General features: G+C 42.0%; 1 protein-coding gene across 1 annotated transcript in view; it reads right to left on the bottom strand.

Annotated features, from left to right (window-relative positions):
• The window catches only part of LOC8067973 (nuclear nucleic acid-binding protein C1D), a 2,447-nt gene extending 220 nt beyond the window's left edge, over nucleotides 1-2,227 (bottom strand). The window contains exons 1-4 of the mRNA XM_002444112.2: nucleotides 1,938-2,227; nucleotides 1,796-1,851; nucleotides 148-202; nucleotides 7-52 (exon numbers count right to left, since the gene is read on the bottom strand). Of these exons, the coding sequence (XP_002444157.2) occupies nucleotides 7-52; nucleotides 148-202; nucleotides 1,796-1,851; nucleotides 1,938-2,154 (374 nt within the window). The 5' untranslated portion in view covers nucleotides 2,155-2,227. The remainder of the gene's footprint in view (nucleotides 1-6; nucleotides 53-147; nucleotides 203-1,795; nucleotides 1,852-1,937) is intronic.

The following is a 25,563-nucleotide window of genomic DNA, read 5'->3' as shown; positions in this document are numbered from 1 at the left end:
ATAAACCTTGCTGCTGCTTGTGTATTTATTGTAGTAGTAGGGCGAAGTGGTGCTGCAATTCAATTCAGGTAGTAACTGAGTACCAGCATTAAATATTTCAGATTAAAAAAGAAATGAGTGAGCATGAAATACAACAGAGTAAAGTACCCTTGTCCCAGGCCTCAAATTGATTTAACTTCTCCTGCCATAGGCTTAATCTTTCCTGGAGAGAAACGAATCAGAACTCAGGAAATAAAACTTCCAACTCAGAGCCAAACTAGCTGACAAATCAAATATTGCATGTTCACTTCAAGTAGTGGCCACAAAGACTCCACCAAAGAGTCACAAACATCAAAACTTTCACCCAGCTCAAGTAGGAGAATATCTAGAAAACATGATTTTTAAGGGCACTCCCAATGCAAGACTCTATCACAGAGTCCAAGACAATTAATTACATATTATTTATGGTATTTTGCTGATGTGGCACCGTATTTATTGAAGAAAGAGGTACAAAAAATAAGACTCCAAGTCTTATTTAGACTCCAAGTCCACATTGTTCGAGGTAATAAATAACTTTAGACTCTATGATAGAGTCTGCATTGTGAGTGCCCTAAGGCGGCAAGGCGAGACATGGCAAGCCACTCATTTGAGTCGACTAGGCGACGCCTAGGCGACCCATAAGGCGAGGCGACACCTTACCATTCTAAGAAATAGGAAAATACCAGCAGGGAATAGGCAAGAAGAAAGAGAAAAAAAAGAAAAAGAAAAACCAGAAAAGGGCAAATGTAAAGAGAAGTGCTTGACCCAGCTCAATAGGCAGCCCACGAGTGTGTCCTTATCCCTTCTCAGGTCATCTCTCATCTCAGGGACGCAGATGCAGCGTGGCCACACGCATCCCTCCTTCACAGGCGCAGCACTGCCGCATCTCCCTGCTTGACGCAAGCAGATGCAGCGCCGTGGCATCTCCTCTCTTATGGCTCACGCAGGTACAGCACAGCCCTCCCTCCCTCGCGCTGCTCTTAGCTGCATGCGCTCAGCCTGGCCTCCGCTCCTTCCCAACCTCTTGCTGCTGCTCTCTCAGATCCCCATCTCGATCAACCACCGCCTCCGCTGCAGATGACCCAGGTGGCGCTGGATTTGGTGGGGAGGAGCGAGGAGGTAGCTGCACGGCCTCTCCCTATCGTTTTCCTCTGCTTTAGGCTAGGCGTCTGGGACGCCTTACTCCCTGCGAGCGCCTTGTCTCCTAGACGACACCTTAAAACCATGCTGGAATGAAGATTGAATTCATGTGGCTACACAGAACTCTCCATTCAAGGATTACAACATATCAAACCTTTTTATAACATATAACTTCAAACAGAATAGCTCTCAAAATACGAAGACTGATATTTTTCAATTCATGCTGCATCAGCATAGAACTCTTCATTAAAGAACTGTTATTACTAATACTATTCAGACCCACAAATCCTTCTCCAAAACAGCCTCTATGCCAAAATGGCAACAGCAGTAAATTAAGCTAAACACTACAACATTTCGAAGGTGATATTACAAACCTACAAGCTCTGTTGTGACCTAAAAGAAACCTACAGTAAATCCATGTGCATATTCAAAGGCCCATGTCAAACCTTTCCATCTTCATGCTCAATACTCCCAGGCAATATTACAAAGCATACTCCCATTTTTTTCCTCTAAAAAAATATACTCCCATCTTTTAGTCAATAATAAGTTAATGAAATCAAAATCAATCCCCTACTTCAATGGCAGCCGAAAAATACACTTCGAAAGATCCAGGATTTTAGAGCTAAGAGGAGCTTACAGATTCCTTTCTGATGGGGTGCTCGTCAGGGTCAATTCCCGAACACCTTAGACGAACTGCAAAATTCCCGCAAAAAGAAATAATCAGAAAAAAGAACCCTAAGCTTGTGCAACGAGAAGGAGAAGCGTGGAAGGTGCAGTGCCTGCGAGGAGAGAGGTGGCGGCCTGCGCCACGGCAAGGAAAGCGCGCGCCCGGAGCAGTGGCGGGAGCTCGGCCACGGCGTCGGGGTCCGCCGCCGCCGCCGCGAGTAGATGGGAAAGATGGTCCCCTACGGATTCGGCAGCCGCGAGCGTCTCCTCAGCAGCCGAGACCACAGACGGCGGAACTGCCGAGACGGCGTCGGCAGCGGCGGAGGCCATGGTTTTTGGACTCTTGGGGGATGTAGACGGCGGCGAGGAATTCAGGGAGGCGGATCCTTTGGGTGAACAATTATAAGGCCTCCTTTAGTTGGTAAAAATTTTGATTTTTGGCTACTCTAGCAATTTCGTTTTTATTTGACAAACATTATCCAATCACAAAGTAACTATGTTTAAAAGATTTATCTCACAAATTACAGATAAACTGTACAATTAATTTTTATTTTTATCTATATTTAATGTTTCATGCATACGACTAAATATTCGATAAGATTCATCTCACAAATTACAGATAAATTGTGCAATTAATTTTTATTTTTATTTATATTTAATGTTTCATACATACGACTAAATATTCGATGTGACGAGAAATCTTAAAAATTTTGAGAACTAAACAAAGGTCGTGGCCAGTGGGCTGCGCGGATTGCAGGTCCCATATTTGCAGCACCAGCCGTTGTATTTCTCTCTGCTGGCACCATTGCAGCTGCTGTTTTTTTCTGCAAAAAAGGTCCACGAAATTTTTGTTCCAAAAAGAAAGTCCACGAAATCCTCTTTATCATTTTTATTGATAAAATTATATAGATTTTAGTAAAGTCTAACAACTTTTTAATCCTCTATTTAGATTTCTTGCTATCCAAAGAAAAAGACGAGATTGACTCTATAGTATGCGCAAAAGATATAGAAAAATATTAGAAAATGAAAATAGAGAGTGGTTTTTATTTAAATGACTGTCAAAAAACAATTTAGAGAGTATTTTAAAAAAAAACTCTTTGATATGCTGCTAGGGTTGTCAACCGCTTCTAATTTAATCTTTGTCCTTGAACCGGGTCATTTTCTTTAAGTTTTATGCGAACTCATTCTTTTTATTAGGCTCTACTGGATCTTTTAAGGAAAATAAGAAAAAGAGAATATAAATTACAAACACTTCTATAATAAACCTTTGTCTTCATTTCATTTCATCTCCCTGGTCGGTGATGCCGCACAAGTGTTCAACCTCCATCAAGCCACTTATAATCAGCACAGTCTAAAGTCTTTCATGGTTTGATATATTATAGATGATATATGATCCACCTCCATGTTATCATATGGTTTTATTGGTTCATCAATTGCAACTTCGCTTGCTTTTTATCGTTGTATCCGGTCCATGGGTGCCAAATCCTTGTTCTAGCTTCACTGCCACGCCATCCATCGCACTTGAGCCTTTGACTTATATTATACACTAGTGAAAAGTATCTAGGCCCCTAATGAGTTTCGGTGATCAATGACAATGTTGGTTACTATGACTAACGTGTGTTTTGCAGAGGCAAAGTCATTAGTGTTAGGTCATGGTAATAGGTACTCGATGGACAAGGACGTTCATGCCTACTTAGTAGTGGAAATCGTTTTGGTTTTCAAAGGATGGTGGGACATCGTCAAGACTAGACTAGGTCTAAGTGCCATATGGTGAAGAAGGGAACTTAGAGTAGTATAGGACTTTGTTTTTCCTTTGACCGTACTATTAAGAGGGGCATTGAAATTAGTAGCTTGACCTAGGCAAGGTTTTAGGTTTAGGTGTGGTGCACACTTGGTAAACCTAGCACTAGGCAGCTCAGAGATAGTCCTTAGATCGAGAGGAACAAACTTCGTTTTGGAAAGATCGCGTTTCGACAAAGTTTGGGTGCCTTAGCAAGCACCAGACGCTATGTTGACTCGAGTCAGAGTGACTAGGTGCCTAGGGTTAGGCACCGGACGCTCGCACCGGACTCACTGGGGAGCGTCCGGTCCTACACCCAGGGAGGTCTGCAGTTGACCGAGGCATCGGACGCTAGCACCGGACTCACCGGGTAGCGTCCGGTCCTAAACCCAGGGAGGGTGTAAGGTTACAGTCACACCGGACGGTGTCACTGGACTCTCAGAGGTAGCGTCCGGTGCTATGTCAGAAGAGAGTACAGTTAGCCATTGTGTGTCACTGGACGCTCGGTGCAGTACGTCCGGTGCAACATCAACAGCATCTGGTGCTCTCGTTTTCAGTGTATAACGGTTGGCCGGCCCTTGGACTTGATGGGGAGTATTTATACTCCACCTCGTCCATGGGAGGTCTCTTGCCCATTTGATCAGTTGAGAATCACCTTATGGTGCAAGAGAGAAGCAAGAGCCTAGAGAGGATTGAGATTTGAGAGATTTCTTGTGAGAATCCTTCTCTAGTTGAGTTCCAAAAGTCAAGTGTGCATCCACCACTCTCTAGTGCCTTGATTGAGTCAAGTGAGAGTTCTTTGCTTGTTACTCTTGGTGGTCGCCATCACCTAGACGGTTCGGTGGTGATTGGAGGCACGAAGACCGCCCGAAGTTCTTGTGGATGGCTCGTGTCAAGCTTGTGAGCGGTTGTGGGTGATTCACCACGACGGAGTGTCGAAGAATCAGCCCGTATAGAGCACTTGGTCCTTGCGCGAACCAAGGGAGAGCAAGACCCTTGCGCGGGTGCTCCAACGAGGACTAGTGGAGAGTGGCGACTCTCTGATACCTCGGCAAAACATCGTCGAGCCCTTTCTTGCTCTCCTCCTTTACTTTTTAGCATTTACTTTGTGCAATTACTTTGAGCTTTTACATTCCTAGAATTGCCATGCTAGAATAGGATTGAAACTAGGTTGCAAAACTCTTTTATCCGGTAGCTCTCTAGATCACACTAGGCACAAGGGGTTGAATTGGAGCTTATAGGTTGCTTAAATTTTTAGAGAAGCCCAATTCACCCCCCTCTTGGGCATCTTGAGCCTTTCAACTAGCAACCTAGTCCTTTGTAGCCAATGAATAATGTTGATATCAGTTTTATTATAAACCTATTTTGAGACATATTGTTGATATAAATTTTTATAAACTTGTTCAAACTTAAGAAATCTGACATCAATTTAGAATTATATTGTTTAGGATGGACGAAGATTGAAGGAAGAAGTTGAATTCTTTAGTAGGCTTTCAACTTTGATGGTGGTTGTCGTTGCCAAGACAAAAATAGAAGTGAGGCTTTAAAAGTTCATTCTTTATACTGTGGAAAAGGTATATCACCCTATATGTTTTTTATGTCTAATCAAATGCAATAAATTATAGAGGTAGTGTGGGAGTATAAACTGAAAGCCCAAGTTTGGTTTTGGTAATTAATGACACCAAGTTGCTAATGCCTTGTGTTTAAGTGATTTGAGTTAGGCATAGCAACACATGTGATGAAGGTGCATGGTGGCATGGAAAGGTGGCCATATGATCACAAAAGGATGAAGCATGAGTGAAGATCATGGTGATAGACGAGGAGCAAAGTTATCAAGGCAAAGGTATAAACATAGGGTTTTACTTTTGCCGGTCTAAGATGAGTAGAGAAGTGATTGACCGGGTTTAGGATAGATAGCCGACTATCAAGAGGGGAAATCACGGTAATCTCTCGAATCAAGTGCTACTAGGTCCATATCTTGAGCATATGCATTAGGATCTAGTAAAGTGCTAACTTAACTCCTTTAGTGAAAATGTTTGTGAAAAGCTAACACACATGCACTTTGGTGGTGGACACTTGTTGGTGTTAGCACTTTTACAATGGAGGTGGAGTTCCTAGGGTTGAGAGGGGTGTGGGTTCCTCTCTCCCTCCCGCCGAGCTTGCGAGGCGGGATTCGGCGCTTTTGAGAAAAATAAGTGTTTATTTTCTATTGCGCCGGTGGGAAATTTTGGAGAAGTCGCGGGAGTGTTTTCTCACTGAGAAACACTCACCGGACGCTGAGTGCGGAGGCACCGGACGCTGGCCTCAGCGTCCGGTGTGCTTGACCCTGCTAGGATTGAGCACCGGACGCACTCTGGTAGCGTCCGGTGTGAGGGGTTTTTGTAACTCTCTCTGCGCACGAGTCCGGTGAGCACCAGACCGTCCGTTGCCCAGCGTCCGGTGAGGTCGCGAGTTTGACAAACTCTCTGCGCATGAGTCCTGTGTGCACCGGACCGTCCGGTGTGGACTTGCAGAGCGTCCGGTGTGTTGCAGGTAGCCGTTAGGATCTGACACGTGAGATTCAAAGAGGACACGTGGCCAACTCCAGTGCACCGGACGCAGGGAGTCGAGCGTCCGGTGCTCACTTAGTAGCGTCCGGTGCCCCCGTTTTCAGCGCAATGAAAACAGCCAACGGCTAGTTTCTTTGAGGGGCTTATAAATAGTTGGTGGCCGGCTTTGGGAGGTTGACTCTTGCACATTTGAACACTAGAGGCATATTTTGAGCTAGAGAACACTCCCTCCACTCATCTCCTTGCTTGATTGCTAATCCTAGTGAGATTGAGTGAGATTCAAGTGCATTGCTTTGAGAGTTGCATTTAGTGGCACTTGATTCTTGAGTTTGCTGTGGATTTCTTGTTACTCTTGGGTGTTTCCCGACGCCCTAGACGGCTTGGAGCAGCAGTGGTGTTGAGCTCGTGATTGGAGATTGTTTCGAGCCTCACCAAGTGATTTCTGAGGGGTTCTTGAGCCTTCCCCGCGGGAGATCGCAATTGGCTACTCTAGTGGATTGCTCGTGGCTTGGAGGATCCCCATCTTGTGAGTGGATGTGCGGCACCCGCTGAGGGTTTGGCTTTGGATTGCCAATTAGCTCGTGATCCATCAAGTGGGTGTATCGCCACAACGAGGAGTAGCTTGCCGGGAAGCAAGTGAACCTCGGTAAAAAATCTTGTGTCAACTCACTTGCTTAGTGAAGTTTGTAGAAATTTTAAATAGGCTATTCACCCCCCCTTTAGCCATTTGGACCTTTCATAAACCCCTATACCCTTATGACTAGACTTGGGCCGAGAGATTTGGCCCACTACAAGACGACTCGTAGCTTGATCCATCTACTTGGAGTTCTGCGTAAGGAAACACAACGTGGAGATCAAACAAGATCCTAGTTGGTTAGAATAGGAATTGATATCATACTATCTATGACAATTGTAACCGACTAAGATTAGTCTAGATTTGTAAGCTTGTCCCCTAGACTATATAAGGAGGGGCAAGGGACCCCTCAAAAAAATTTATTAAGCAGGACACGTAGGTATTACGCCCTCACGGTGGCCGAATCTGGATAAAACCCTGTGTCTTGCGTCACCATCAAGTTTGTAGCTTGCACACCTGTCTGCCGATAATCTGCGTTCCAGGTAGAGGGTGTGCGTATAGCTCTCAAGACGAACAAGATGGTCATCATCTCCGCTTCCTCGTTCGTGGCAGAAGGCCTCACGTTCACCATCGGCCAGATCACCTAGACGACCTGTTCCGGCGGCTTCACCACCATGATCACGGAAGAAATGTAGATCCAATCTATGTCGATTCCCCCTTAGCGACATCAACAGTGGCTCAGACCACGTTGGCTATGACCATCGTTGCTCTGATGACGCCTCCGACCACGCCGACAACATATCCTCTACTTTCCCGCTACAACGAGAAGCAGATTGACAACACCGATCTGTTCGAGGCTATCGATCAGGTCGACCTCAAGCTTTCTGAAGCCCTCACTCTAGTAGATTCAATCTCGAGTTGAACTTCCAGAACAACGCCAGTTGATCGTCACAGATCTACTCGACCAACTCGTGTCACTACACACGAACGGTTGGAAACAAATATAACGATCACCGCTACCCTACAAGGATGGACCGTTTAGACCAAGGCGATCCCTCAGATTGGGTGATATTTGGCGCTCCCTCAAGGCTTGCGCAACTCAGCTGCGCTGGCCTCACTCGCATCATGCACATCTGTTGTTGGCAGATTCTACGCTGACAGATCCGATCCTGGGTCAACGTACCTCCAGCATGCACCAAACATGCCACTTCATCAACATGGTCTTCGTCCATACTCTACTGGAAAACGACACTTCAAGCACATGATCCAGCACTGGATCTGTCCCGACCGAGGTTCTACATCTCGAGGACGAGGATTACGATATGAATTTCCCTCCATACCCCCTAGGTTTTCCTCGCTTCTCGGTCTTTCCGCCTCGGCAAGGAGATCTGGTCCTCAACATCAGCAATGATGAACCAGCGCCTGATGGTGAAATTGACGACCAGAGACAGCAACGCGAGCAGTGCAATGCTGACCACGCTCAATGGCAAGCACACAAAGAAGAACAACAAAGGCAGATAAAGCCACAAAATCTCGATGACGCTTTCGACATGGTAGGAAATCATCACGTGTTCAAAACCCCAAGCGCCAACGTAGTTGTTGCTATGGCAAATCTCGAACGACTCCCAAACACGCCAGAATACTAGGATGTCTGAACCAGCATACGAGCACATCTGATCGCTGTCATGGAACAAATAGCGGATCTAATCAGATGGGCTCAAGCTGTCTCCTACACGCCCGCCACCTCTAGTCGCAGCCACTAGAGTCGCGTCTCACCGCCACCTGACGGTTCTCATCGTGACCATTCACCGCCAAACGATGCCCACCAAAGGTACAACAATGATCACCGCAACCAAGAGGCGCATCGCAACGCCCGTGATCAGGATGCTCGTCAACGTCGTCGAGCCCATGAGCCTAATCGTGGTCACAACCAGGAAGTTAATTAGAGGGTAGACTACGATCTCCACCATAACCCTCCACCGCGAGATGTACGTGACCACATCAACAAGCGCATCAATGACCGAGCAGCCCACGAGAACATCCAGCGCATCGATTATGATACCGTACATGCCCCCTGGGCTAAAGCAGTTCTCCCCCCATCTCCAACAAGTCATATGGCCTCGTAACTTCAAACTAGAGAAACTCAAGAAAAATGATGGCAAGGAGAACCCCGAGAACTAGATCACTCTATACGAGATAGTCATCCGGTCGGCCACGGACGACGAGCATGTAATGGCGAACTATTTCCCCGTCATCCTTGATCAAGCCGATTATCGGTGGCTACTCAGCTTACCAGAGAACTAGTTCGACACATGGGGAGAATTACGCTAGGCATTTATCGACAACTTCATAGCTACGTGCGAACAATGTGGCAACAAGTATGACCTCGAGAGGATACGCGACCACAAGAACGAGCCACTACATGACTACATCCGATGTTTCTCAGATATGCGCCTCAAGATTCCAAAAATCTCCCATGATGAGGTGATCTTTGCGTTCATCAAATGCCTTCGTTATCATGAAGCCCTTTGAAGCAAGTTACTCCACAAAAGGCTGACCATAGTTGTTGAGCTTCTCGCTGTCGCCAAGAATTATGCCGACGCCAATGATGCGGAAAAGCTAATTAGAGAAGATGTAAGAGGAAACCAACAGACCGACCACCCCCCTCGACGAGACGACAACCGCGACAACCGTGGGAGATTCGACAATCGCAATCCCCATCGCAACGATAATTGCAAATGGCAGGAAGGATGGGATAGGCGCCGCGACCACCGTGATGACTTAGGGTAAGAGGCCTCGTAAGAATGACCATGAGGTCAACATGGTCAAGAGGTTTACTGGTCGCCGTGACTACCAGGATGACTATAACAAGGCCCTGAAGGGACCATGCTGTTGACGGTCCTTAAGTATCAAATTTAATTATCAAATAAATAAAGAAAAGGATCCAAATGAAATCAAGATCTAGACTTAGGGTTTTATCTGACAGAATTCCATGAGTTTTGGTGTTTGTCTATTTCTGCAGGGGGTTAGCAGGAAATACGGAAGAAAGGCCCACACGTCGGGATTACGTAAAGATATTAACGTGCCGCGCAATTATCTTACATCTAGAAGACTCCAGAAGCCACGAGACCGAAGCGGAGGCGAAACGGGGCCTGACCCTGGGCGCCCGCCCAGTTGGTCAGGGCGCCCGCCCTGCCCCTGAGTCCAATCAGGACTCTGCTTCGTGGGAGATCTCCACCGACCTAAAGGATGAATCTAAACCATACAATCTATGTCGGTTTGATCCAATGACCCATGTTCACTTGAAGGGACTATAAAACCAGACCCCCTGGCCCCTGGAGGAGAGAGCCTCTCAACCCTAATTCATTATTCTCAAGGGAGAAGAAGCCTCTGATCAAGATTAGAGCCACCACATCAATTAGATATCTAGATTAGCATAGCTACATAGGATTAGAACTAGAAGGAGTCAATCTTCGATTGGTTTCCGGATCTGTCAGGAGGATTCTTGGTAATTCTCTAATTGTGCTTCTAATTACTTTCTAATTATCTTTGTTCTTCAATATTATGAATATGACTTTGTTCTACTTCAATATATTGCTTATGACTTTGCTCTACTTGCTTATATTCAAGATTATATTGTTCTTAGTTTATCATAGTTATGTACTTGGCTTAGTTAGATTGGATCTATATACATGCTTAGGATCGTATAGCGTTTATCCATTGGATCCATGGGTAAATGATAGATATTGTGTAGGCGTGGTGCTTATACCGTATTTATCTGCGATTGTACCCAATATGCCAGATCGTGGGGTGGTTCGTGATAGTGACAGCTTCATTGATTCTTATATAGTCCCCCTCTCGTGTATTGGGCTGGCAGAGCAACATTATTACAGGGAAGTGATTGCTATGTTTCTCATATTCCTTGCTAATATCACTATGCATGGGTGTAGTCTTGTCTCGCAATGATTGCTAAGTATGCTTGCACTAACTATGATATGCTAGACTATATAGTTAAGAATAACTTAGGGAATATTCTTGTAGTTCGTTCTAATACCATGCTAATGACTTTCTAGAGTATCTAATTGAGGTGCTTATCATATTTATTATGTGGCTAGATCAGATTAGTTATCCTTGTCACTATTATTATTTCATATATCCTTTATGTGACACTTATCCCTGTATGAAGAGTTAGATAAATGTTCTCAATTATACATGCAATGATAGATGCTCAATCTCATATTCTATTCTGTAATCAATATTGATGATTGCTAACCCCTTCCCAGTGGTAAAAATATAAATAACGATACCTGGAGTACTTCCCGGTTAAAATGCTACATCGGTATTAATCTGTGCGCTTGCAGATCCCATTCATTATTTATTTAGAAGAGCAATTGCATATTTCAATACCGCGTCTCTCATGTCATGCTGGGGATGACAACTTGGCTTAAGTGGTGTGAGGGATAGGTTTGGCATTTTTGGCACCGTTACTAGATTTATAGAACTTAGTCTACTTTTGGTAATGATGTTAAGAATACCCAACAAGCATTTTTGGCGCCGTTGCCGGGGAAGGTTGATTACTAATCAGGAATGGAATAAAAGATTTTGAGTTATCATTCGCATCACTAATATGATTGAGCTTATCTATTCTCTCATACAGTTTTACCCCGATATTTTTCTATTTTATCTTATGCAGGGGAATGTATGAATAGAAGACATCTTCCAGGAAATTTTGTTGACAATCCCGAAACATTATTCAAGAAGACGAGAGCCAAGAAGAAATCATCAACACTTCACGAAGAAGCTTCATCCAATCAAGAAGATCACCGGAACTTGTCTTCAGAGTTCGAAGCCATGGCGAACAAATCAATCCGCGAGTTCTCAGCTCCCACTACGGACAACATCCGCACTGAACCTGCTGCAGAGATCGATGGCAACTTTGAGCTCAAGCCTGGACTTATCAACATGGTGCAATCCAACCAGTTCTGTGGGAAGGCACACGAAGATGCTGGTGCTCATTTACAACACTTCCTGGAGATTTGCAACACATTCACCATAGCAGGAGTTTCCAAAGACGCTATACTACTTCGCCTCTTCCCATTCTCACTGTTAGGAAGAGCAAAGCAGTGGTTCTACGCTACAAAGGAGAAGAATACTACGTGGGCACTCTGCTCAACAAACTTCCTGGCAAAGTTCTTTCCCATGGGCAAGACCAATGCTCTCCGTGGGAAGATTACAAATTTTCAGCAACAAAATGACGAATCTGTTCCAGAAGCATGGGAGCGCTTTCAAGACTACATCCTAGAATGTCCCCATCATGGAATGGAGAGTTGGCTACTGATGCAGACGTTCTATCATGGGCTCAGCAACAGTGCCCGAGAGACCATGGATGCTGCAGCTGGAGGAGCATTCTTATCACTTACTATACCACAAGCCACAGCTCTTGTGGAGAAAATGGCGTCCAATCAAGGCTGGAATGAAGAGAGGACCTAGACACGCAAGAGAGGTGGAGGTAAGCATCAGCTGAAGGAGGTAGACATGCTGTCTGCAAAGCTAGACCTGCTCATGAAGAAGCTCGACGATAGAGCTGGAGACAAGAAAGAAGTTATGCACATCTACGACTCTCACATGACTTGTGAGGAGTGTGGAGACACTGGACACTCAGACAACCACTGCCCTGAGATGCTTGAGGATGTAAACTACATCATCAACAACAACAACAACTACTACAACCGTCCTCAACAAAATCAAGGTTGGAATCAACAGAGGCCTAACTACTCAGGTAATTATCAAGGTAACAATTCTTACAACAATAATAATAATTTTCCACCTTTGAGAGAGTTAGTGTCTAATCAAGGAAAGCTAATGGATAACCTATCTAAGAAATTGGCATCTAATGATAAAATGCTAGAAAATATAAATAATAGAATGGATAATTTTTCTACTGCCATCAAGAATCAAATTAGCTTTAATAAAATGATTGAATTTCAGTTAAATCAAATAGCTGCTGCTGTTCCTACTACTAACCCCGGTATACCATCACAACCGGAAGGATTAGAATCTGCAAATCTTGTAGACATGTTTGATGCAGGTAATTGGAGTAACCCTGTCAATGAATTCTCTACTGACCTTCTGCCGGTCAAGAGAGGAGATCCAGGACGCCCCGTCATCCCGATCTCCATCGGCATGGTGGACGTCCTAGAAGCACTCTGCGACTTTGGCTCCAGTGTCAACATTATACCCAGGGTACTCTATGAAAAATTATTTACATATCCTTTATTAGAGACAAACATGTGTTTGCAGTTTGCAGATCAGACGATAACTTTTCCAAAAGGAATAATGAAGAACCTTTGTGTCTGAGTTGGTACCTTATATGCCCCAGCAGACTTCGTAGTGGTAGAGACCAGAAATGATGAGAGAGCACATATCATCCTAGGGAGGCCATTCTTGAACACCACGGGAGCTATCATCTACGCTAGTGCTGCCAAGATCAGTTTCTACATCAAAGGGAAGAAGGAGACATTTTTCTTCAAGAACAAGACTACACAAATTCAAGATCAATCCAGACGTAAATCAAGGAAGAGGACCAACAGGAGAAACAGGAACAAGCAAGTGTGGACCGAGTCAGCTAAGATGGTCACTGTAGTTCATGGAGGCCAAGATCATCAACTTAAGTCACCGTTTTTGACCAAGAAGGACGACCCAGGAATGCCAAGCATTTACTGCTCCATACATGGATATAGCTTCTACAAGACAATTTGCGACACCGGATCAGGCGTCAACATAATGACCGCAGTCACCTATCGGCTCTTATTCGGGACCATGCCACTAAGACCAACATACATTCAGCTCCAGATGGCAGATTAGACATTTTGAGAAGTTAAAGGAACAGTAACTGATGTCCCAGTCAAAATAGACGATTACTTTGTCTACACAGACTTTCAAGTTGTTGACATGGGAGAAGACGAGTATGATCCACCCATCATCCTTGGAAGACCGTTCCTCAGCACCGTTAAAGCAATTATCTACATTGGAACCGGAGAAGTCCATATGCACTTCCCCTCCGAGAAGGTACGCCGTTATTTTATTGACCCTGACTATATCGTTGAAGAATCTAAGCAGGTTAGAAAGAGACGCAACCACAACCAGAGGAGGCAGATCATCAAGGACGGATGGGCAGACTATGAAGGAGAAGTTGTAAGATCAGAAGACGTAGAGTTTAAACATAATTATCCAGAGGAGATTGAAGCACCGAGTCAGGTATGGAAAATGAAGATAACTATACAAGAAGAGGAGGCGCTGCCGGAAGTACCGACTACGCCACCCAACGAACCTCAGGACGATTAAGAAAATGGAGAGTCCCGTTTGGAGGACTTAAAAACACCGAACGCCTTGCCAAGAGGTAAACTTGGTAGTTATCCTTTCCCTTTCAATTATTTAGATAGTTTACTTAGTTAATCATGTTCGTGCTATCCTAAAAAGAAAATAAAAATATGAAAAACAGTAAGCCCCATGTGAGTATACGAGTGCCATAAAACCCATAAGTACATTCACTGTGGTGGCATAAAAATAAAATAAATATTTTTCTGCTTTATAAAAATGAAAATATAAAAACAGGGAGTAATAATTATTGAGGAGTCTCAACATGATAAAGGCTAGATATTTATGCTAACACTTAATCAGTTCCACAAGCTTTGTTGTCTATTTGAGCTCCACAGAATTTAAGAATCAAGAAGACTAGCAGACGGAGGACATTCTAATCGCTGTCAGAATGCTGCTGACTTTCAAATACACCTCTACCACCTGCTAGCTACATCAAGAGAAATTACGTCAAAATTCAGCTTGGGGGAGAGCACCCCCATTTATCTCAATAAGTATTTCTATCTATCTTTATACTTATATTATTTTAGAATATTAAAATACATAAACTATGAAAAACCAATTAAAGATTTTATGCTTATATATATATATATATCTTTTGCTTAGTGTGTTTAATAAATAAATAAAGTGGCTATGCTAATCTGTATGTAAATAAAACTTAAGCATGGATATGATGAATAGTTTCTCTGCCTAATTTGCACATTTTAAGTTCTCTCTCAAGTTTAGATATAACTGCTATAATTTAAGGCTTGCTCTAGACCTAAACTTGTGGGATGAAAACTTGATCTAAAGTCTAAGTTGTTAACAGATATGATATGGGAAGGTTGAGCTGCTGTTTATCTATTCCTAGAGATGCTGGAATTCTGGAGAATTTTATTTCTGAAAATCTTTAAAATGTTTCCTGTATGATGAGAGTTTAAATTCCTACCACAGCCATATATACATGCTTGCTAGACTTTGAGCCACACATTTAATATTTACTGCTTATGAGCATTGAGTGTGGTCAAGCTGTGTAGACCCTTAGGAGCTTGTCATGTGGTTAAATCAAGATTTCACTTGCACATTCACTCATATATGCTACTTCTACTCCGGAAGTACCATCCACATATATCCATCCATTTCCATCTCCAGAATCACCCAAAAATATTCTACTCCTAATTCGGGATAGAATAGCCAAAAATAATTCTGTTTCCCCTTGTGAAATAAATGCTCAAGTTATCTTGTTACTACCACTTGCTATATTATCTCAAGAGATGAATGCTCTGAAAAAAAAGAGAAAAAGAAAAAAAGATACGAGGAAATAAAAAGGAGCAAGTGCTCGGAACCTCGAAAGAAAAGAAAAAGTGAGACGAGAGGTAAAAATGGACAAGTGTCCGACAGTAGAATTAGGGGTACAAGATACCCACCTGAGAGAAAAGAAAAAGAAGAGCATCTCATTCTCCTCATAAAGTTTCAAAAGCAAGGAAGGTATGTATCCCCTCAAAGAGCAAAGTAGAATTAGACTTCCACCACCATTGTTTTCACCATTGTTATCACCATCATCACCATACACCATTCATTCGCCACACATGCACATCTTGATTTGACTTATTGATTTGTTTCTTTGGATCCATGGTTTGACTATGCAATAAATGTCTTGTAAGTATGTATACTTTATCTCCCACCTATGAGCTCCAGATATTAAAGCCTTATTAGAGTAGGGTGAGAGAGAAGACAATGTCACTATGCTTCATACCACAAATACTACATATCTTGAGAGAAGGCATATACCATCACTGCCTTGGTAAGGATCCAAAAATACCACAAAAGAGAGACCTGAGAGAATCATACAAGGAATCTCTGAGTTTTATTTGAAAATCTGCAAAAACCCCAGAGCTATAGCTGATCAAGAATGAGAGACATGGCACTTGGCTAGACTGTTCTATCTTTTAACCACTCAAGACAGAAGTGACGGTTACAAGTCCCATGGTGAAGGTAAAGTAAGTAAGTTTTAAGTCTTGACAGTTTACTCTAACTCAGAGATGAGATCTTATTTAAGAGCATGTGTACCATCAAATTTTTAAAGATTTTGCAACAACTTATGATCCATAGCTAAGTCTATCCTTGCTCAGGGACGAGCAAGAGGTAAGCTTGGGGGAGTTTGTTGACGGTCCTTAAGTATCAAATTTAATTATCAAATAAATAAAGAAAAAGATCCAAATGAAATCAAGATCTAGACTTAGGGTTTTATCTGACAGAATTCCACGAGTTTTGGTGTTTGTCTATTTCTACAGGGGGTTATCAGGAAATACTGAAGAAAGGCCCACACGTCGGGATTACGTAAAGATATTAACGTGCCGCACAATTATCTTACATCTAGAAGACTCCAGAAGCCACGAGACCGAAGCGGAGGCGAAACGGGGCCTGACCCTGGGCGCCCGCCCAGTTGGTCAGGGCGCCCGCCCTGCCCCTGAGTCCAATCAGGACTCTGCTTCGTGGGAGATCTTCACCGACCTAAAGGATGAATCTAAACCATACAATCTATGTCGGTTTGATCCAATGGCCCATATTCACTTGAAGGGACTATAAAACCAGACCCCCTGGCCCCTGGAGGAGAGAGCCTCTCAACCCTAATTCATTATTCTCAAGGGAGTGTTGACGGTCCTTAAGTATCAAATTTAATTATCAAATAAACAAAGAAAAGGATCCAAATGAAATCAACATCTAGACTTAGGGTTTTATCTGACAGAATTCCACGAGTTTTGGTGTTTGTCTATTTCTGTAGGGGGTTATCAGGAAATAAGGAAGAAAGGCCCACATGTCAGGATTACATAAAGATATCAATGCACCGCGCAATTTTCTACCATCTAGAAGACTCCGGAAGCCACGAGACCGAAGCGGAGGCGAAACGGGGCCAGGCCCAGGGCGCCTGCCCTGGTGACCTGGGCGCCCACCCCCTGTTGCAACCAGATCAGGACTCTTTCTCTCGGGAGATCTCCACCGACCTATTGGATCCAGGAAAACATAGTACCACCTCGCCTATCGACCCAAAAACACATAGAAGAGGAGGACTATATAAGGAGACCCCCCTGGCCCCTAGAGAAGACATGAAGAAATTATCATAGAGATTGAGGGGTGCCCTCGAAGGAAAACCTCTTCTCTAATTAATATTTCTTTTTAGGCTTAGCAACCAATGTAAAGTAGAAATAGATCTTCTAGTTTCTACTAGATTGAGAGAGATAGAGTGGAGGTTTAGATTGGAGGAAGCCCGGCCTGTCGGTGTCTACTCCAAGCTTGTACCTACGGGATCAAGTTCTCCTAACCCGAAGCTTGCTCCTAGGATTCTTCAGTATTTCGACTTCTAAATTCTAGTAAGTTCTTGTTTTATTGTTCTTATGGTTTATGAGTTTACTTTAATCTCTTCACGTAGAGTTTAGAGTAATCATTGCTGGCGTAAACGTGGTGTTTAGGCTGGGGTACTCATAGATATTCCCTAACTAGCTGGACCGTGGTAGTAGTGAGGAACGTGACAATTCCGAGTTACCTTTGCAGATCACATCTCGTTAGCAGGAAGGATAGGGTTTATAGGTGCGGGTTGAACATCCTTTGTGGTGTCTAGATTCTGTTAGCCTCCCCATTAGAACAGTAGATCATCCTTACCAAGGTTAGAAGGAGACTACGGTTGCAGTCTTCTCTATTTATCACTCACATCGAAAGACATTCTTTGTGCCTAAAGGGATAGTAGCAATAGATTTGGTTAGTCAGATGCACCCTTTCTCCTAGTGGTAAAAATATAAATACGATAACTCTGGATAACCTCCCGGGTGAAATGCTCACCGATATCCGTGCGCTTGCGGATCTTTTCCTTATTGCGTTACCAAATATCAACAAGCATTTCTGGCGCCGTTGCCGGGGAGAAAGACGGTTTGCTGAGATAACTTTGAATCTTGCTATTATCTTGTATTATACTTTTATACTTTTATTCTTTTATCTTTTTATTTTTATCTTTATGGATAACTCAAATTCCATACCTATTATTGAATTCTTTGCACCTTCGGAGACCAGCCATAGACCATGGGAGTCAACACGTCCTGCCCCTAATTATGATCTGTGTCCGGAGTTGATTGCAATAGGTCAAAACCAACCCTTTTCTATAGCTGAGGTCCTATCTTTTAATCAAAAAGATAATGCACTTTTAGCTACACCTAGGGAATCTTTTAATTTTTCTATAAATTCTGGTTTAGACCTAGCCCTACAAGACCATGTTTTTCCTAGATATTTTCACATTGGTCTTAATCATATAACCTTTGGTAGAGTCTTTCTTTCTTTATCTATTAGTAAAGGAAGGTATGTCTTCATTCGTAGACATCCTTCTTGCACTAGTCTTCATAGAAAAATCTTAGAGATAGAGAAGGAATCATCTCCCATACAAGGAGAGGAAGTTTTAATAGCCGATTTCCAAACATTTCAATCCCATAATTCGGCTATCCAACCCATCCTTGAGCTTAATAATTTCTACTATGCTTTTTCTCTTGAACCTCCCGATAATCCTATGAATCTCTCTAGACATCCCATGCATAAGAAGGAGGATCGAGAAGAGCAACATCAATGGCTAGAGGGCATTAAAAATCCATGTGCTATCACCATTGAATGGATAGATAAAACAAACTTGAGAGACAATCCTAGAGGAATTTTAAGCATTCATGAAGAATCATCCTTGGAGTTTAAGAATGAGAGAAACAACAGTGAGCATGGAAGTTATTTCATAAATACCTCACCCAGTCCTTGCTCATATAAAACATCTCTCCAATCAATTTGTCTCTCTATCCTTACCACATTTGAGATCTCCAACCCCCTCTTCCTCTTCATTTATAAAAACTTTAAAAGGGCGGTTGTCGATGCATATGTCTATAATAAATATTGCAGATCTCGTTGAGTTGATCTTGATATAGGTAGGTGTTGGAGGGGAAACCACTTCACCAACATAACTTGATGGTTTCCCAAGGACAAGCTTAGTGTCCTAAAACAAACACTTATCAGATCATAACATGAACTTCTAATTATTTGCAACATTGCCTTGTGTATTGAGCATATAAAGATAATTGTAGAAATATTCCTTCGGGTATTCTTGTCACTAACCTTTCCAGGATTGGAGCAAGAAGATCGGATGAATGACAAGCACAGGGTATGTCCAACCAACCATCACACAACATTGAATTAAATTCATCCAAACTTGAATTTTGTAAAATTCAAGCTTGGGAGAGTACTTTACATAAAAAACATCTTTTGCCATGTTGCTACGTTGGTTGTCCTTACCTTTGAGACATGCTCAATTTGTTAAATACTAATTACACTACTTCATCTCCACTTAAGTAGATCTCTATAAATGCTCTCATGCTACCTTTATTTGCTTTAGTATATGTCTAGGTTTGGAATAGTTTCATTTATCTCTTAATTAAGCATGGTGCTTAGTTTAGGAATGATGATCTTACTTCCAAGGGATTTTAAATTAAGCATGGTGCTTAGGTTAAAATGCCCTTCTAAATCAAATTAGACATGGTGTCTAGGTTGATTTTTAAGCCGATAGTATGCTATAGTAGATATGGGATATTTTGTTGGACTAACCCCTGCAGGAAAACTTTCAATATCAACCTGGGAAGTCCTGAGATAAACTCGCATTGGAGATGAAGAAAGTGACACATGAAGTTTAACAATTTGCACAAGAAAGACGTGGCTCATAAGAGATGATTCATGGAGGGTGTCACAAACACGATGCACAACCGCTAAGAAAGGAAAGCTTCCACAAGGTGATACTGTACCATCACTCTTCAAGTAAGGTAACACCTTAAGGTACTTGACTATCGCTTTTATAAGCTTCTCCTTGGTTCTAGCATTCACATAAATAAAGAGACAAACATGTATGATTTATAACTCCAGATTAACCAACTCAATTAATTCAACATGTTTAGTCCTTTAATCTTTGTTCTTAGTACTACCTTCGTGATCCCATGCTCCTAAACATATAAGCTAATATGTTGCACATTCAATGTTTGGAAGATATAAACAAAACATAAATATAGATAGATTATCTTTCCATTAGGTTGAGCCATCTGATGTGACAAATGTTTCAAATACTACACTCATGATCTTATTATCCATCAACTTTGTCTTGCTCACTATGCTTAAGGTTAGAGAAGAACAAATACACTTTTGGTTCTGTTGGTGTTTTCCACCAACAGAGCCCATGCACTTGATCTCTGCCTTGTCTCTATGAACAGGTACACTTCAAGCAAAACATGGAGGAGTTTTACAACTCCCAGACTCCACCAAGTGAAGGACCTGGATCTATGAGCACAAACACACTGAGCAGGATATTACCGACACCATCTTCGAACTGCTGGGAAAAGAAGAACATGGGTGACACCGTATCAAGAGGTGCAGACGTCAAGGTCTATACCTAATCAAATGATGCACCTAAAGGATGAAGATGGTGGAAAGTCTTGTCCAGAAGACTTAAAACATTGGATCCTTGTCGGAAGAGGTCAACATCGTCGACTCAAGTCACCTTTCTTGATCAAGAAGGACGACCCTGGTGTTCCAAGCATCGAGTGCGCAATCAATGGATACTCTTTTCAGAAGACACTCTACGACACCAGATCTGACGACAATATAATGGCCGCAGTCACTTATCAGCTCCTGCATGGAACCATGCCCCTACAACCAATATATTCAGCTCCAGATGATTTTCAGGTCATTGACATGGGAGAAGACGAATATGATCCACCCACCATCCTTGGAAGACCGTTTCTCAACACTATCAAAGCAATCATCTACATTGGAACCGGAGAAGTCGACATGCACTTCCCCTCTGAGAAGGTACGCCACTACTTTAATGATTCTAACTATATAGTTGAAGATTCTAAGCAAGTCAGGACAAGAAGAAGACAACGCAACCGCAACTAGAGGAGGCAAATCATCAAGGATGGATGGGTAGACTACGAAGGAGAAGTGATAAGGTCTGAAGACATACAATTTAATAGAACCGTCCTGAGGAGACCGTAGCACCGAGTCAGGTGTGGAGGGAGAAGATAGTTATACACGAAAGGAGGCACCACCGGAACCACCGACTACGCCATCCAGCGAATCCCAGGACGACTGAGAAAACAGAGAGTCCCGTTCGGAGGACATAAAAATACCGAACGCCTTGCCAAGAGGTAAACTTGGTAGTTACCCTTTCCTTTCGATTATTCAATTATAATTTGCTTAGTTAATCAGGTTCATGCTATCTTGAAAAGAAAATAAAAATGTTAAAAAATAGTAAGCCCCATGTGAGTATGCTCATGGCATAAAACCCATAAGTACATTCACTGTGGTGGCATAAAAATAAAATAAATAAGTTTTCATCTTACAATAAAAATATATATAAAAAATAATAATAATAAGTGTATGATCCTGCTAAATAAATAACATTTATTAAGAAAGCTCAACATGATGAAGGCTAGATACTTATGCTAACACTTAATTAGTTCCACAAGCTTTGTTGTCTATTTGAGCTCCACAGAATTTAAGAATCAAGAAGACTAGCAGACGGAGGACATTCTAATCGCTATCAAAATGCTGCTGACTTTCAAATACACCTCTGCCACCTGCTAGCTACATCAAGAGAAATTACGTCAAAATTCAGCTTGGGGGAAAGCACCCCCATTATTCTCGCTAAGTATTTCTACCTATCTTTATACTTATATTATGTTAGAATATTAAAATACATAAACTATGAAAAACCAAATAAAGATTTTGTGCTTATATATATCTTTTGCTTAGTATGTTTAATAAATAAATAAAGTGGATATGCTAATCTGAATCTTAATAATAAAACTCTAGCATGAATATGATGAATAGTTGCTCTGCCTAATTTGCAATTTTGAAGTTCCCTCTCAAGTTTAGACATAACTGTGAGAATTTAAAGCTTGCTCTAGATCTAAACTTGTGGGATGAAAACTTGATCTAAAATCTAAGTTGTTAACGGATATGATATGGGAAGGTTGAGCTGCTGTTTATCTGTTCCTAGAGATGCTAGAATTCTGGAAGATTTTATCTTGAAAAAAATCTTTAAAATATTGCATGATGAGTTCCTGTATGATGAGAGTTTAAATTCCTACCACAGCCATATATACATGCTTGCTAGACTTTGAGCCACACATTTACTATTTACTGCTTATGAGCATTGAGTGTGGTCAAGCTGTGTAGACCCTTAGGAGCTTGTCATGTGGTTAAATGAAGATTCACTTGCACGTTCACCCATATATGCTACTTCTACTCCGGAAGTACCATCCACATATATCCATCCATTTCCATCTCCAGAATCACCCAAAAATATTCTACTCCTAATCCGGGAGAGAATAGTCAAAAACATTTTCCTATCCCTGTATTCCCTGTGAAATAAATGCTCCAAATATTTTGGTTACTACCACTTGCTATATTATCTCAAGAGATGAGTGCTCTGAAGAAAATGAGAAAGAAAAGAGAAGAAAAAAATATATAAACGAGGAAATAAAAAGGGGCAAGTGCCAGGAACCTCGAAAGAAAGAAAAAGTGAGACGAGAGGTAAAAATGGACAAGTGTCCGACAGTAGAATTAGGGGTACAAGATACCCACCTGAGAGGAAAGAAAAAGAAGAGCATCTCATTCTCCTCATAAAGTTTCAAAAAGCAAGGAAGGTATGTATCCCCTCAAAAGAGCAAAAGTAGAATTAGACTTTCACCATTGTTATTACCATCATCACCATACACCATTCATTCGCCACACATGCACATCTTGATTTGGCTTATTGATTTGTTTCTCTGGATCCATGGTTTGACTATGCAATAAATGTCTTGTAAGTATGTATTAGCTGTCTCCCACCTATGAGCTCCAGATATCAAGCCTTATTAGAGTAGGGTGAGAGAGAAGGCAATATCACTATGCCTTATACCATAAATACCACATATCTTGAGAGAAGGCATATACCATCAATGCCTTGGTAAGGATCCAGAAATACCACAAAAAGAGAGATTTAGAGAGTTATACAAGGAATCTCTGAGTTTTATTTGAAAATCTGCAAAAAACTCCAGAGCTATAGCTGATCAAGAATAAGAGACATGGCACTTGGCTAGACTGTTCTATCTTTTAACCTCTCAAGACAGAAGTGACGGTTACAAGTCCCATGGTGGAAGGTAAAATAAGTAAGTTTTAGTTCTTAACAGTTTACTCTAACTCAGAGATGAGATCTTATTTAAAAGCATGTGTACCGTCAATTTTTAAAGATATTGCAACAACTTCTAATCCATTGCTGAGTCTATCCTTGCTCAGGGACGAGCAAGAGGTAAGCTTGGGGGAGTTTGTTGACAGTCCTTAAGTATCAAATTTAATTATCAAATAAACAAAGAAAAGGATCCAAATGAAATCAACATCTAGACTTAGGGTTTTATCTGACAGAATTCCATGAGTTTTTGTGTTTATCTATTTCTGCAGGGGGTTATCAGGAAATAAGGAAGAAAGGCTCACATGTCAGGATTACATAGAGATATCAACGCACCGCACAATTTTCTACCATCTAGAAGACTCCGGAAGCCATGAGACCGAAGCGGAGGCGAAACGGGGCCAGGCCCAGGGCGCCTGCCCTGGTGACCTGGGCGCCCGCCCCCTGTTGGAACCAGATCAGGACTCTTTCTCTCGGGAGATCTCCACCGACCTATTGGATCCAGGAAAACATAGTACCACCTCGCCTATCGACCCAAAAAGGCATAGAAGGGGAGGACTATATAAGGAGACCCCCCTGGCCCCTGGAGAAGACATGAAGAAATTATCATAGAGATTGAGGGGTGCCCTCGAAGGAAAACCTCTTCTCTAATTAATATTTCTTTTTAGGCTTAGCAACCAATGTAAAGTAGAAATAGATCTTCTAGTTTCTACTAGATTGAGAGAGATAGAGTGGAGGTGTAGATTGGAGGAAGCCCGGCCTGTCGGTGTCTACTCCAAGCTTGTACCTGCGGGATCAAGTTCTCCTAACCCGAAGCTTGCTCCTAGGATTCTTCAGTATTTTGACTTCTAAATTATAGTAAGTTCTTGTTTTATTGTTCTTATGGTTTATGAGTTTACTTTAATCTCTTCGCGTAGAGTTTAGAGTAATCATTGCTGGCGTAAACGTGGTGTTTAGGCTGGGGTACTCATAGATATTCGCTGACTAGCTGGACCGTGGTAGTAGTGAGGAACGTGACAATTCCGAGTTACCTTTGCAGATCACATCTCGTTAGCAGGAAGGATAGGGTTTATACGTGCGGGTTGAACATCCTTTGTGGTGTCTAGATTCCGTTAGCCTCCCCATTAGAACAGTAGATCATCCTTACCAAGGTTAGAAGGAGACTACGGTTGCAGTCTTCTCTATTTATCACTCACATCGAAAGACATTCTTTGTGCCTAAAGGGATAGTAGCAATAGATTTGGTTAGTCAGATGCACCCTTTCTCCCAGTGGTAAAAATATAAATACGATAACTCTGGATAACCTCCCGGGTGAAATGCTCACCGATATCCGTACGCTTGCGGATCTTTTCCTTATTGCGTTACCAAATATCAACAGGAAGAAGAAGCCTCTGATCAAGATTAGAGCCACCACATCAATTAGATATCTAGATTAGCATAGCTACATAGGATTAGAACTAGAAGGAGTCAATCTTCGATTGGTTTTCGGATCTGTCAGGAGGATTCTTGGTAATTCTCTAATTGTGCTTCTAATTACTTTCTAATTATCTTTGTTCTTCAATATTATGAATATGACTTTGTTCTACTTCAATATATTGCTTATGACTTTGCTCTACTTGCTTATATTCAAGATTATATTGTTCTTAGTTTATCATAGTTATGTACTTGGCTTAGTTAGATTGGATCTATATACATGCTTAGGATCGTATAGCGTTTATCCATTGGATCCATGGGTAAATGATAGATATTGTGTAGGCGTGGTGCTTATACCGTATTTATCTGCGATTGTACCCAATATGCCAGATCGTGGGGTGGTTCATGATAGTGACAGCTTCATTGATTCTTATATAGTCCCCCTCTCGTGTATTGGGCTGGCAGAGCAACATTATTACAGGGGAGTGATTGCTATGTTTTTCATATTCCTTGCTAATATCACAATGCATGGGCGTAGTCTTGTCTCGCAATGATTGCTAAGTATGCTTGCACTAACTATGATATGCTAGACTATATAGTTAAGAATAACTTAGGGAATATTCTTGTAGTTCGTTCTAATACCATGCTAATGACTTTCTAGAGTATCTAATTGAGGTGCTTATCATATTTATTATGTGGCTAGATCAGATTAGTTATCCTTGTCACTATTATTATTTCATATATCCTTTATGTGACACTTATCCCTGTATGAAGAGTTAGATAAATGTTCTCAATTATACATGCAATGATAGATGCTCAATCTCATATT

The sequence above is a fragment of the Sorghum bicolor genome, chromosome 7 (assembly GCF_000003195.3).
Source record: "Sorghum bicolor cultivar BTx623 chromosome 7, Sorghum_bicolor_NCBIv3, whole genome shotgun sequence".
In the NCBI taxonomy this organism is placed as follows: domain Eukaryota; kingdom Viridiplantae; phylum Streptophyta; class Magnoliopsida; order Poales; family Poaceae; genus Sorghum; species Sorghum bicolor.
Note: the sequence above shows the minus strand (reverse complement) of the source record. Positions and strands in the feature narration are given on the sequence as shown.